We start from the raw sequence: 12,463 nt of genomic DNA, 5'->3' as shown, positions 1-12,463 counted from the left end.
ATTTGGTAAAACCTTGACACTGCCTCGCACTGGTACCTCACACACCTGCTTTTATAGACTATACCATTTTAACCCTGAACACCAGCTGTGAGAGAGCCTTGGGTGTGGTAACAGCTCAGTGATACATGTAGCTTTTATCACAGGTTGTCAACCAAAACTTTACAAAACAGTTTGTGGTTTTCATCTCATAATGAGGTATAACTTAGAACATTCTGTAGTAACTAAATGTGACCAGATGGTTTGTCTATGTGCACAGTACAGTCACATTTCCATGACTCAAGGAAGGTCAGACATAAATCATTCCAATTCAATGACCCTGAGGCAAAAAACCACAAGAAAACACAAACTTACTATGACACAGGCAGCTGATCCAATCACATCTATAGTACTAATGGGACAGAGTAGGGACAGAGGAGCCTTTGGCCTCTTTAAAGCTGGCATTAAGGCTCTTTGCTGCAGCCACATTCTTCACATGCTCATGCACACAAACACCACACCTCACCACTTTCTTCCTACCTGGGGTCTTTCTGAATGGAGTCGATTGAAGGGGAGCGCTGCAGGCTGCCCTCGGGCGGCAGGGCTGGTCCAGACTTGCTGTAGGGCGATTCCACCACCGAGGGGCAGTATTGCAGGGTGCGGTAAGGGTCCGCCACATAGGGATCTGAGCCATACACATCTCCGCCTCCACCACCTCCACTCGAGGTGTAGCCTGGCCCCACTGTGGCATAGTTGTTGGTCCCACCACGGCCGTAGTTTCCGGTCCCTGTGCCGTGACTGCCTGTGCGCTGCAAAGGGGTTGAGTCGACACCAGGGGAGGAGGGTGCTATGGTAGGAAAGTAGGGACAGAGGACATAACTTAGGTCATGGACACGCATGGTAAGGTCTATAGAGGAGAGCAAAGGAAGGGAGAAAAGGACAGGAGGAGAGAAGGGTCGAGGAAACAAGAAGAGGCAGAAAGGCAAACAGACAAGAACAAGTTGTTGGAAGCAAGTTTTTGTAGACATCTTCTCATATCCATTAATGTAGTACATAAATGTGTGACACACAATATAGTTATAATATAATATAATATAACTACTATACTACTATAACTTATAATATAAGTTCAGGCACCAACTAAGCATTAATTATACTGATAGCAATAAATTGTTGCAATGTGAAGATGATTCTGAATTGTTGTTGAAGCCATAAAATCAGACTATTCTGAAACATTACTACTCCAACGTGAAGCATAGCCTACTAAAAACTTTATTTGTTTTTATACTGCACACAATGTTAGATTTGTCACTCAAATGTCTCATCAGACTGTCATCCCCGTGTGATGAAAGATGTAAGCTTAGGTTCTGAGTTTATTTGTGGGTAGCTGGAGGAAACTTTTTCTGCACAATGAGACATCTGCCTAGTGAGTAATAAGGACTAAAAAATACATAAAATACAAAATAAATAAATAAAACTTCAAGCTATCTCTCTTTAGAGTGACTTGGAAATTGAATGGGGATTTGCTCGGGGATGTAAGCAGCCTGCGGAGGCACAGTAGCTGTCACCTCCCCTCCCTGTTGCACCCGAGCTGTGGATCGGTGATATATCAAGGTGTTAATATGAGTCTGGGGGCCTCGTTTCTCTGGCTGTAAAAACACTGAGACAGACTGTGAGAGCGGGGATCCATCTCATCTGTCAAGGTTTGTGCACGATAAAACACACACACACACACAAACATGCAAATACACCATAAATGTGTTCTTCAGTGGGTAAGTGATAAATCACAGAGCTTTGAAATCAATATGTGGCCATGTGATGGACTTACGTTTTAAAACAGGCCAATGAGCCTTGTCTCACAAAGAGAATTAGGCTGTAAAACATGTCTGGATGGCAACACACACACTCATTCACATACTCAACACGTATGTATTTCATACATAAGCATGGAACACAGTTATGTACTGGGTAAAAACTTAACAAAGGAGTGCAGGTTGTGTGAATGAGAGTGTGTGTTAAGTGTCTCATTGTTATGTGATCAACAAACTTGCTCTTTAGCGCTGTCTTGAGTGCTGGCATTTACTTGACCTTCACCCTCATTGCTCTCTTTGTCACACACACAGACACACACAGACAAACACCTGATCTGCCAAACCTTTAGTTTAGTACATGAGGCCGGCTGAAGAACTCCCTGACAATCACTTTCCAAATCTCTTACTTTAATTCTTTTCAACAAGTCTGATAAACTCTATAAGTTAGTCCATAAGTAGCACAATGAACATTTCTGATGATGTAACCAAATTAGCATATTTTTATTTCCTGACTCTAAAATCAGGTTAACAAAAATCCTTTGCCAGCCAGACTGTGGAAAAAGTGGAAAAAGTTTCAGATTCTTCCATGCAATGCCCATGAGGCTGAAGGCTGTGTGAGCTCTGCTACTGACGCCCCAAATTTGACAAAGATCCAAAGAATTAGGCAGGGAAAGAGAAACAGTGAGAAAGCCTGGGAAAAGAAACAGATGAGAAGTGAGGGATAGAGCTGCAATTTTGAGAAGGAAAAAAAGACAGAGAGAGAGAGAGAGAGTCAGCCAACAGAAGAAACAAGAAGCAGTGGAGGGAGCGACAGCAGAGCTGCAATGAACAGGGGGTATAGGAGGGTAATGAAGCAGAGTTACTCCCATCAGAAGCAAATCCCGGTCTTTTCTGTAGTCTTTAAATGGTGTCTGTGGTGTGTCCGTCTTTTTGAACGTCTCATTAGTAGTTGGGGCTTTAGGCTAACCCCACCAGAGTCCGTGCGCACTCAACAAGAGACATGACACCCAAACAGGATGAATGTTAGAGCAAAAAGAGAAGCGAAAAGAAGAGGGTGGGAAAGAAGAGAGAGGAAAAAGGCCTGTCAAATTATTTTTTTTACAGCTTTTGCTATGACCACAGTAAAGACATGAGAGAGAGGATCCACAATCTTCTGCCAAATCATTGCTTTAGCTCATCCTTTTGTTTTCGCATTCTGTTACTTTGTATTCAGCTTCCCCTGCCTCTTTATGAATTTTTTGCTTCACTAAATCTGACTCTGCTCTCCAGATATTCCTCCCATTCTTTAAATAAATGTTGTCATGGTGTGCACTGGCCTAGGGCTAGATCTTTGGAGCCAAAATAGCAAAGCAAATTGGAAGAAGAAGAAAGAAGATGAATTTGATACAAGTCAAATATTTCATTTGTAAATTCAAACATTATGTCTGATTTTGGGTCTGATTTTCCAATTTAAGGGTTTAAACTTTTAGAATGAACACAGGGGTTCTTAAGAGTAAAACATATGTGTGAGAGTGCCTTTCATAAATTTGAAAGCTAGCAGAAGGCGAACTCACCGTGCTGTTTCATGAAATATTTAACAAATCATGAAATGTGTGTACCAACAGACACAAAACACACACATGTACCACTCACCTCTCACACCTAACGCTCCGGCAGCGTGAAATTGTGTTTGAGAGGAAATAAAAAGGCGAGTGTGTCTTTGTATTCCCCTGCTTCGGCATAGAGTAAACAAATCGCGGCTGTGCTCCTGCTGGCAGATTAGCAACGGGAAGGAAACTCTATTAGTCATTTGACACAGTGATACCTCTGCAATTAGCCAGTCGGCTGAGGGGCCGCCTCGCTTAGAACAGGGCAGACTTTTTTTCCAGCAGGCTGCTGTGAGTGTGGAGCCCTCGCTGAATGTACAAGAGATAGAGGAAACAGGGCGGGCGGGAGGGACGGAGTCAGAGAGAAAAAAGTAGTGAGGGATCAAACCAATCCTTCAAGCTTTCCATGTCCATCCTCACTCCTCGTTCTTTCATCTCTGCCTCCATTTCTTTCAGCCCTACTTCGTCTCTGTCACCCTCTTTTTCTCCATCACTCCCTTGCCCTTTTCTCTTCCTTTTCCTCTTCCTGCATTCCTGTCCCTTTCAGTCTTCACTTCCATCCATCTCTTTTTCTCACGCATCTCTTCTGAAACCCCCCACCTTTGAATTACTGCCCTCCCTCTTTTACTGTAGCTTGCTCCCTTCTCTGCTTCCATTTTTTTGCTTGTCATCCTCTCTCCATCATCCATTCATTTCATGTTTTCGTCTCTCTTTCTTCCCTAACACCCTTCTGTCTCTCCGTCTCACTCCCTCTCCCCTTCTATTGTGGTTGTAGTAGACTATGTGATCAGAGCTGAGGACATGTCCTTTCTCTCGACACGCTTCAGTGCTCAGCACGATTACACAAAACCCCTCAGTACAGTCTCTATCTCTCTACATACACACACACTCACACAGAAATCACCAGCACACAAACACGGATTTCTAAATATGCAAGTGATTGACATAGACTAAACATGCATGTCTGTAACACATCTTTCACCATAATGCTTTAAGGTCATGCAACAACATGCACACCCAACCTTTCCTTCAGCAGCTATGGATTAAGCACATATACACGCACACACTGCCTGGATGAGGAGGAGAGTAAGGATTAGTTTCTGCCTCTGTTTATCCCTAGGAGAGCCTCCTGGCCAACACACAGCTCTTGATGTTCTTGAGCTGGAAGCACTGAAAGACCCCTCCACACACACAACTCACCCCACATCCCCCTTTGCACTTTCAGCATCAAGTACAAGGTCTCATAGTGTGGAAGCTGCAGGACACTTGTTTCTGTGAGTCAAGGTGCCATGTCTTTCTCTAATCGTGCCACTTATACATTGCAGGGGTAGCACGCCAGTGGCTACAGCTAAATGTTCATGCTGTGAAAGAAACAATAGCAAAAGTCATAAAAAATTTCTTTTCACTGTGGTTTACCATTTATATACAACGCCCACTACATGACACACTCTTAAAAGGATTCAAATTACTCACAGTATTCTGAGGTAAATAGTTTAGCTCTGTAGTTCCCTTAATATTAAAAAACCCACGGTGATGGTTTCTCTAATATAGAGCTAATTTACAATGTAAACAACTGAATCAATACTAAGAGCAGATAACATTTCTTTTGATTTAATGACAGTAATATTGAAAATCTGTGTATCTAAGAGGACAAAAATAAATGTTTCATTCTGCAGCTACGAATTTATTACTGATGCTAGAACAAATAATATGCTAATCATGTAAACTAGATATCAGGGGAAAGTAGCATGTGTGTATCTGCGCATGTTTTCTGTCTCTTGTGTGTCTGAGTCTTTATGAAGACACACTTTTTTTCCACAGACATGTAACGTTGGGGTGGCTAAATTAAATTTCTGTTTAGGAAATGCCATATGTTTTCCCGAGAGAAAGATTTTGTGCTGAACTGTTGAGGAAGTCAGGTGCTCTGTGATGGTAATTAAAGCTTTCTGAGATTTCAGCAAAATCTCACTGTAAATACTGTACTGTAGTCTGTGCAAGTAACCTGGATGTAAGGTTTAGATCATTTTTACATCCTTCCTCACCTCCTTCTTAGTGTCCTTCTTTCATTAAACTGTGATTCAATGTTGTTATTTGTGTAAAAGCTGGCTCCTTCATGTCTGTCTGGGCATTTCATCGCCACAAATGTTTTTACAATTAGGTAAACATCAGTCTTACTTTACTGGTGTTCCAAAGACAGTACGTCCATTAATAGACTAGCAGGACCAAGAGGCCAAGCAGAAATTGATCCTGGCCAAACAAATCTAACCTTAATCTAACCTGGCGATGGGACGCAGACTGGTGAGTGACACAATAAAGTGACTGGGGAGATGCTTTGGACAAAAGGGTCGACAGTGCTGCAGCGTTTTAGGGTTTACTCAACAGTGCCTGAAAAATAACTGGTGATTCAGGTCAATTGTGAGAGTCAAGAAACCATAGTTTTATATGGAAATTTTCAATAAATACAGAATATCACTCTTTTAACTGACATATTTAGAGGGAAGAGAGATAAGAGGAAACAAGAGTTTAACTTTTAAGTAAAAGTGGTAGTTGGGGAAGCCACAATCAAACCACTCAATACCTTGTTTATATCAGACCAAGACCACTTTCACTAGTTTTGGTGCGATTACAATGTTCACACCTGCCCAAACGAATCATGCCAAGGTATCAAACACAACAACAAATTACCTTCATACACTATGATTTTCACACTCTCACTACACACTGTGTATGCTTGCAGTAGCACAGCAACTCCAGCAGGCTGAGGTGGATTACTGTACAGTACGGCAACAAAAGGATCAGATTTTGGACAGCCGATCTGTTCAGCCTGGATTGGCACAATCTTAGTGCCAAAAAGTGGAGTAGTGGCTCCAAATGTGCATAGCTGTTGGTGAATATATAAATGAGCCTCTCATTTACATTCTTTCTTCATTCTTCAAATTTACATTTACTCGGGGTAAATTCTTTCATCTTTAAAATGTCCATCAACTACAGCTGCATAAAACAAACACTCACACAATCCAACTAGCATTACAAACCACATAGTGGAGGACGTGCAAGATAAAAGTAAGCCTTTTCTTTTCTTTAGTAACTGCTATCTAAGAGCAGTCCTGAACTTTCCTCGCCTCTTGGTAAGAAGACGCATGATAACTGCACCCTCTCTTCAGTCCCCTTTGTCTTTATCCATTCTTCCCTCCTCTCTTGGGCTTGTTTTCTCTCCCTCATCTCTATCACTCTCTCTATTCTGCCCCCCTCATTAGGATGTCAGATCTCATTACAGAAAGAAAACAAACAAAGGGGAGAGCAGATTGGTCTGATGGTTTGATGCAAATCCTTCCCTGTATTTCTTTCTCTTTTTTATCACTTAGTGTGTGTGTGTGTGTGTGTGTGTGTGTGTACATTCACACTGGTGAAAGGAGTGCCACAGAGCTGCAAATTCAAGCAAAAATAATCCTGCTTTGGAGAAACATCAAAACACACACACACTTATGTAACAGAGTTGATCTCTTGCCCTGGGAACTGCATACATTTCAGCTTTGAAACCTAATGAGGAAGTGGAGGAAATATGAAATATTTTGTTACTTTTATAACACCTCAGTCTATAAGTCAGTCCATCATACCATTCAGAAGACAAAACAATGCTATAGAAAGCAGAGCCTATGATAATGTGTTTGGATTCTTCAAAAGAAGAACGTGTTATACACATATGTAACGTTGTTTATTTACATTCTTCTATACAGCTCGGCATCAAGTCGTTATCTGGTTGTGTTAATGGTTGAGAAAACAAAACCTTGTTTTTACTGTGGCTTAGTGACAACTGATTGTCAAAGAATTTGTATCTGTCTCCTTTAAAGATACTGGCAGCGGTGATGTCAAAATATATAACACCCCTTATCAACAACAATAGCTCAACCTTGTCACTGGGAGCACCTGACAAATAGCAGCTGCACTGAATCTAACCATTCTCACCGTCGCCACCTGAGCTACGTGCAGGCCTAATGTTAGGCTATTAAAGACAAAAAGAGCCACATCCATTCAGAGCTGCTGTTATTCCCAGCGGTCAGAGTCATTAATACAAGCCAAGATAGCTTTCATGACATAAGGAGGGGTGAACAAAGGCAAAAAATGTTAGAGTAAAAAGGCAGCAAACAAGGAGGGCTCAGAGAGAAGAAACCAGAATAAGAACATGAAACTTCAAGGACACACACTGTCATATGATTTAATGGAGGCTCTTCCAGATGAGATAAAGCATTGGAAAATGAAATGAATTGTAGGAATGTATGTAAAAAAAGAGAGAAAATCAACAGAGATAATAAGAAAGATCACTTAAAAGACTGGAGAGTGAGTGACTCATGATAGAAACCAAGACTGTAACACAAGAAGTGAAAGCAGAGTAATTGAAAGAGCTGTAGGTTGATTTAAAAATGTATTATGATGTCCTGTTGGAGAAATTTGTACTTCTGCCAGAATGCATGGATGTGTGCATTAGAGACACTGTGGCCATGCAGGAATAACCGCCTAAAATAGGCCAAATTAACCTGCAGTCCTCCGGGGCGCTGGCCTGGTTTAATCCAAGAACGAAACGCCACGCATCACTGCTTACACACACGCATACAGCAAAACCCCACTCATACACACTCACAACTAACATTTTGTGCGATATCTCAACCTGAACAAGTCAAGGCATCACAAGTCGATGTGAGACTGATGTTTCCTTATAGATGTACACATGCAGCAGTTTAGCAGAAACTTTTTTTCAGATCTCACTTCTGTGTTTAAATGCTCTGAAGATGCTGTTAATATAAGAATTAATGTGATAGTGACCTAAGACGTGCTGGAGGCAACAAAAGCTGAGCAGACAGGTTTAGCAAATACCTGCATTAAACTAAACTCGTCCTGACTGAACTGTCAGTGTGTGTTGTCAAACTGCTGTCCGCTGTGCTGCAAGTAAAACCCCTTCCTGAGAGCACAGGTCTATTTGCTTAGATGGCAGTGGTTGAAAGCCACAGTGAGATTTCCTCCTATATCTTCAGCCAAGCGCAGTGCTGTCATCAATAATCAAATCATTTGATTTCATCTAGAGTGAAGCCCTGACCCTACAAGGAGCCTGCTTTTACTTGCTTCTTCTTCATGTTCTGTTTGCTCCCTGTCCCTATTTCCTTCAACCTGTCTCTCAGTCCTAAACTGGGTCAGCTACTATAAAAAAAATAAATAAAAAATAAGCGCATGTACAATTATACACGCTTGAATTGCTTTTGATTTATCATGCAGCTCGTCTTCATAGTCAAGTGTCCAGTTAAGTAAGGTGATGCCCCACGCTCTTCATGAATACTGTAAGCTTCATTTGACTGCTTTGTTTAAATTGGCCCTAAATTAGACTGACACTGTGCAGCTCATATACATAGACCCACTGAGTACAACTTTGCAATTTTTGAAGTCTAACGCCCACACAAACGTCTCCCTTTTCTTTCTAGCAAAGGAATGACTTATAACATTAATTACATTGATCCATGCCAGCTTAATGAACCAATAATGTGAGCTTGCCATTGCCAAGAAAAGGCACTATGACATAATTAATGACTTACCGCTCACTATGTCAGCACGACCCTTATCAGTTCATTATGTGCCATCAGTCTGTGCATTATGAATACTTATTAGACAACCTCCTATTCACTGCACATGCTGTTCACACGACTTGAAAAACATTCTGCAAGCCTAAATCCAATATTCCGGTGAGTTCAAGGTGCTGTTAATCTTTTGTGAGTTGATTTACCGCTGTGGTTATACACCCAAGCACGCTTTGAGAAAAAAAAAGCATATGAGGTGAAACTCTGATGGAGGATTTAGCTACACCGACATAAGACAATCTATTAAAATACTGTACCAGATGAGAAGTGCATTGTAAACCTCAAGCGTTGCAATTAAATGCACATGGTCTAATCCACAGTCTATTGATTTTTGTAGCTGCAGTGCAAATTTCCTTTGTGAGTTTTCTTATACCCATCTATTGAATCTACACATACAAGGCATGGTAAATTATAGATAACAGTGGATCTTCTGTGTACACTTCTGAAGCGCACTTATTTAATTATTTTCTAGCTGCAAAGACAATAGTATCTCTGTGTGAATTGCTAAGAATTTTCACTGACAGTAATCAAAGCTGTAGGAGTATGAGAAAACCCAATGACCTAACTCTAAAATATGCTTCAAAAGCTGTGTTCAGCGCTTAAAGGCAATTCTGCCTCCTTTCAAGTGAGTAAAACTGATCGACTCAAACGCTGGTCCAGGGTGGCATATTTACTGCCATGATTCTGACCCAAATGCTAATGATAGCTATTAAGGCTGGGATGGTTAATGACACAGAGGGAGCTGTGAATGTGGCGTGACCGACTTGGGTGTTTTCATGTGAATATGATACCGTAATGGGATTAACATGGCATACCTAAACCCACATTGAGATAAGCTCAATGAGTCTCCATTAAAAATATACTGCTGGCAACAATGAAGTTATAGAGCTAGCAGTGAGAATGAGTGTGTCCGACTGTGCAAGTTTGATAGAAAATTTGCTTCACTGCCAATTAAAAAACGAAAAAAAGGGACTTAAATAATAAAAGGTCTGGTCTTTTCTACACATCTTATTTTATTGAATATTCTCTCCATGTTGTGCTGAATCCAGGACAAAGCTGAAGCCCTGACAGGAACACTGAGTGGGTCAGTGTGGCTGCAAACAATTACATATCCCTTATATCCACTTAATAGGTAAGGCAACACAATTCTGAGTAATGTAAATGTGTGCTTGGTGGAATAAAGTGATGTAAATTCAGTTCCTAAAGGACAACCTTTGTCTGCTCATAAAGGTTTATCCCAGTTCTATTTTAAAGTTTATATTAACACAGATTCATGTGGGATCATATCCATAATCCATCATCTTTTCTTGCTGCAGTGTCTGGAGGATGAATCCAGACACTCTTGCCACAACTAATGTAAAAATATTCAAGGGCAAAGTCTTAAATGTCAAAGAAACAGATGAGTTAAAAGATACATTTTAGGTTTAGGAAAACACCTGTGGCATTTGAAGGGTTAAAAAATAGCTGTAACTGATTATAGAAGAAGAGCTTTACCGGTGTTGTTGCGGTAAGGGCCTGTGTCTGGCCCCTGGCTCTGGCTGAGGCTCCTCATGGGGCCCTTGTTGTGATAGACACGTTCTTCATAGATGGGGTCTATGTGGTGCTCAGGGGACCCCAGGGGCCGAAGAGGCTCTTGACTGTGCTGACTACTATAGGAGCCACGAGAGCCTGGAGAAAAGAGAGAGAGAGGGAGATCAAAAGAGGTGTAAAAAACAGAGGAGACAGAGGACAAAGCAACAGAAAGGAGCGACTGTGGCAGATGATGGAAAAGAGACACAACAGAATGGATATTATAGATGTTAATGACAAGTAGCAGACCTACACAGGGCTGTAACAGTGTATGACTTCCTAACAGTCACAACATTTCAGTTTTCAGGTAAATGCAGCCTAAATGCAGACACAAAATGTTTCCCTCCAAAAACCTGATGCTGTTAGCAAGAACATGCATTGTCCATTTTCATACTGCACCTTTTTTCCTGATATAATGGAAGGCTGAGGTGTGTGTGTGTGTGTGTGTGTGCGTGCTTGTATGATTAGTGGAGAAAAATATAGACATGCACAGCAACAAATGAGATAGGGCCAAATAGACAGAGATTTAAACAGACGGAATAAAAAAAAAATAGTGATGCCTCTGTATTTCACTTTTTTAATCTCCATAGAACACATTGCCGCTTGTCAGCTATAAAATAATGAGATGCAGTGTCCCCCTGCTTGCTCTGTGTTTGGCAGGAATCCCACAGACACAGGGCAAGAAAGACATTGACAGCAGGCATTTGTTCATTACACAGCAGAACAAATGTAAGTCAGGGTCCTCCCTCTGAAAACACAGAGACCAAAATTAAAATCAAGCAAGCGGGGGAAATGAGGGAATATAAAGCCGAGTCAGAAGGGCTTAGGTGAAATGGCAGAGGATGAAATAAGAGGATGCACACATACTCATATACATACACTAAGAAAGATATGAGTGGCTGAGATGGTCCAGTGGAGGCAATGTCATATCATATCATATTAGTGGATTCTATGTCACGTGCCAAGGATTTTCCAGGGGAAGAAGAGGCAGTGCTTCAAGATTCACATTTAAGTGTGTATCCAGCATCAACATAACACCTCTCAACCTGTCAGGTCGTATCATAAATCAATGCCTATCAGGCACTTCTCAGAAGGATCAAGCACATACAGAAGCTTTTAAAGATGAATCACCGTGGACACTCGAAGTGACATAAAGAGCCATGATTATCCTAAACCTTTAACTGAAATTGTTATACTGTTAAACAGTACAAGCAGCATCAAGTGTGAAGAAAAGTCTGCCTTCACTATACAACAGTAAATGGACTATACTGGGTTTGCCTCATTATGCCTGCTTTGACTATGATTATGGCAACGAGGTTGCAGAATTTCACGCAACTACACACTCCCACAATGGTTAACTGACGTGCCTGCTAGCCTCACAAGCCAACAAAGGGTGGGCTGCATCACTTCACACTCTACTGGCTAGCAGTGGCCAGATAGAGAACACAAAGTCAGAATAAGGGAGGAGAACAAAAAGGGGGGGACAAGAGAGATGGAGAGGACATGACAGAAATGGAGTGAGAGTGAGTTTGGACATTATAGTGCAACAACAACTGACCTTGCTTGAAATGAAGTGAATGGGAAGACAGATCAGGAAAAATCAGGAGCCAGAAAGAGACAGAGATGGTCAGAATATGTATGAAGGAGTGCTAATTACAGTCACGGACACACCCATTAACGGCATGACTCATCCCAGCTCTTTCTCTTCCTCTCATGCCTTTCATCTTTGAAGTCTTGGTGAGTTGGTTTTATTTCGTTATTCATTTATTTTTTTTGAAAGGGGGGGGGACTTACAAGGGCTCACTCATGAAAGTACTGACCTCTTTCTTTCAAAAGGAAAAGGGAAGTTAAAGAAGAAAAAGATATGATGTAGAGACAGAGAAAGAGAAATGTACCC

The 12,463-nt window shown here is 41.3% G+C and overlaps 1 protein-coding gene across 1 annotated transcript in view; it reads right to left on the bottom strand.

Moving 5' to 3' along the window:
* The window catches only part of ctnnd2a (catenin (cadherin-associated protein), delta 2a), a 156,188-nt gene that overhangs the window by 79,361 nt on the left and 64,364 nt on the right, over nucleotides 1-12,463 (bottom strand). The window contains exons 6-8 of the mRNA XM_028432856.1: nucleotides 10,492-10,668; nucleotides 743-823; nucleotides 517-676 (exon numbers count right to left, since the gene is read on the bottom strand). Of these exons, the coding sequence (XP_028288657.1) occupies nucleotides 517-676; nucleotides 743-823; nucleotides 10,492-10,668 (418 nt within the window). The remainder of the gene's footprint in view (nucleotides 1-516; nucleotides 677-742; nucleotides 824-10,491; nucleotides 10,669-12,463) is intronic.

The sequence above is a fragment of the Parambassis ranga genome, chromosome 20 (genome assembly GCF_900634625.1).
Source record: "Parambassis ranga chromosome 20, fParRan2.1, whole genome shotgun sequence".
Taxonomy (NCBI): domain Eukaryota; kingdom Metazoa; phylum Chordata; class Actinopteri; family Ambassidae; genus Parambassis; species Parambassis ranga.
Note: the sequence above shows the minus strand (reverse complement) of the source record. Positions and strands in the feature narration are given on the sequence as shown.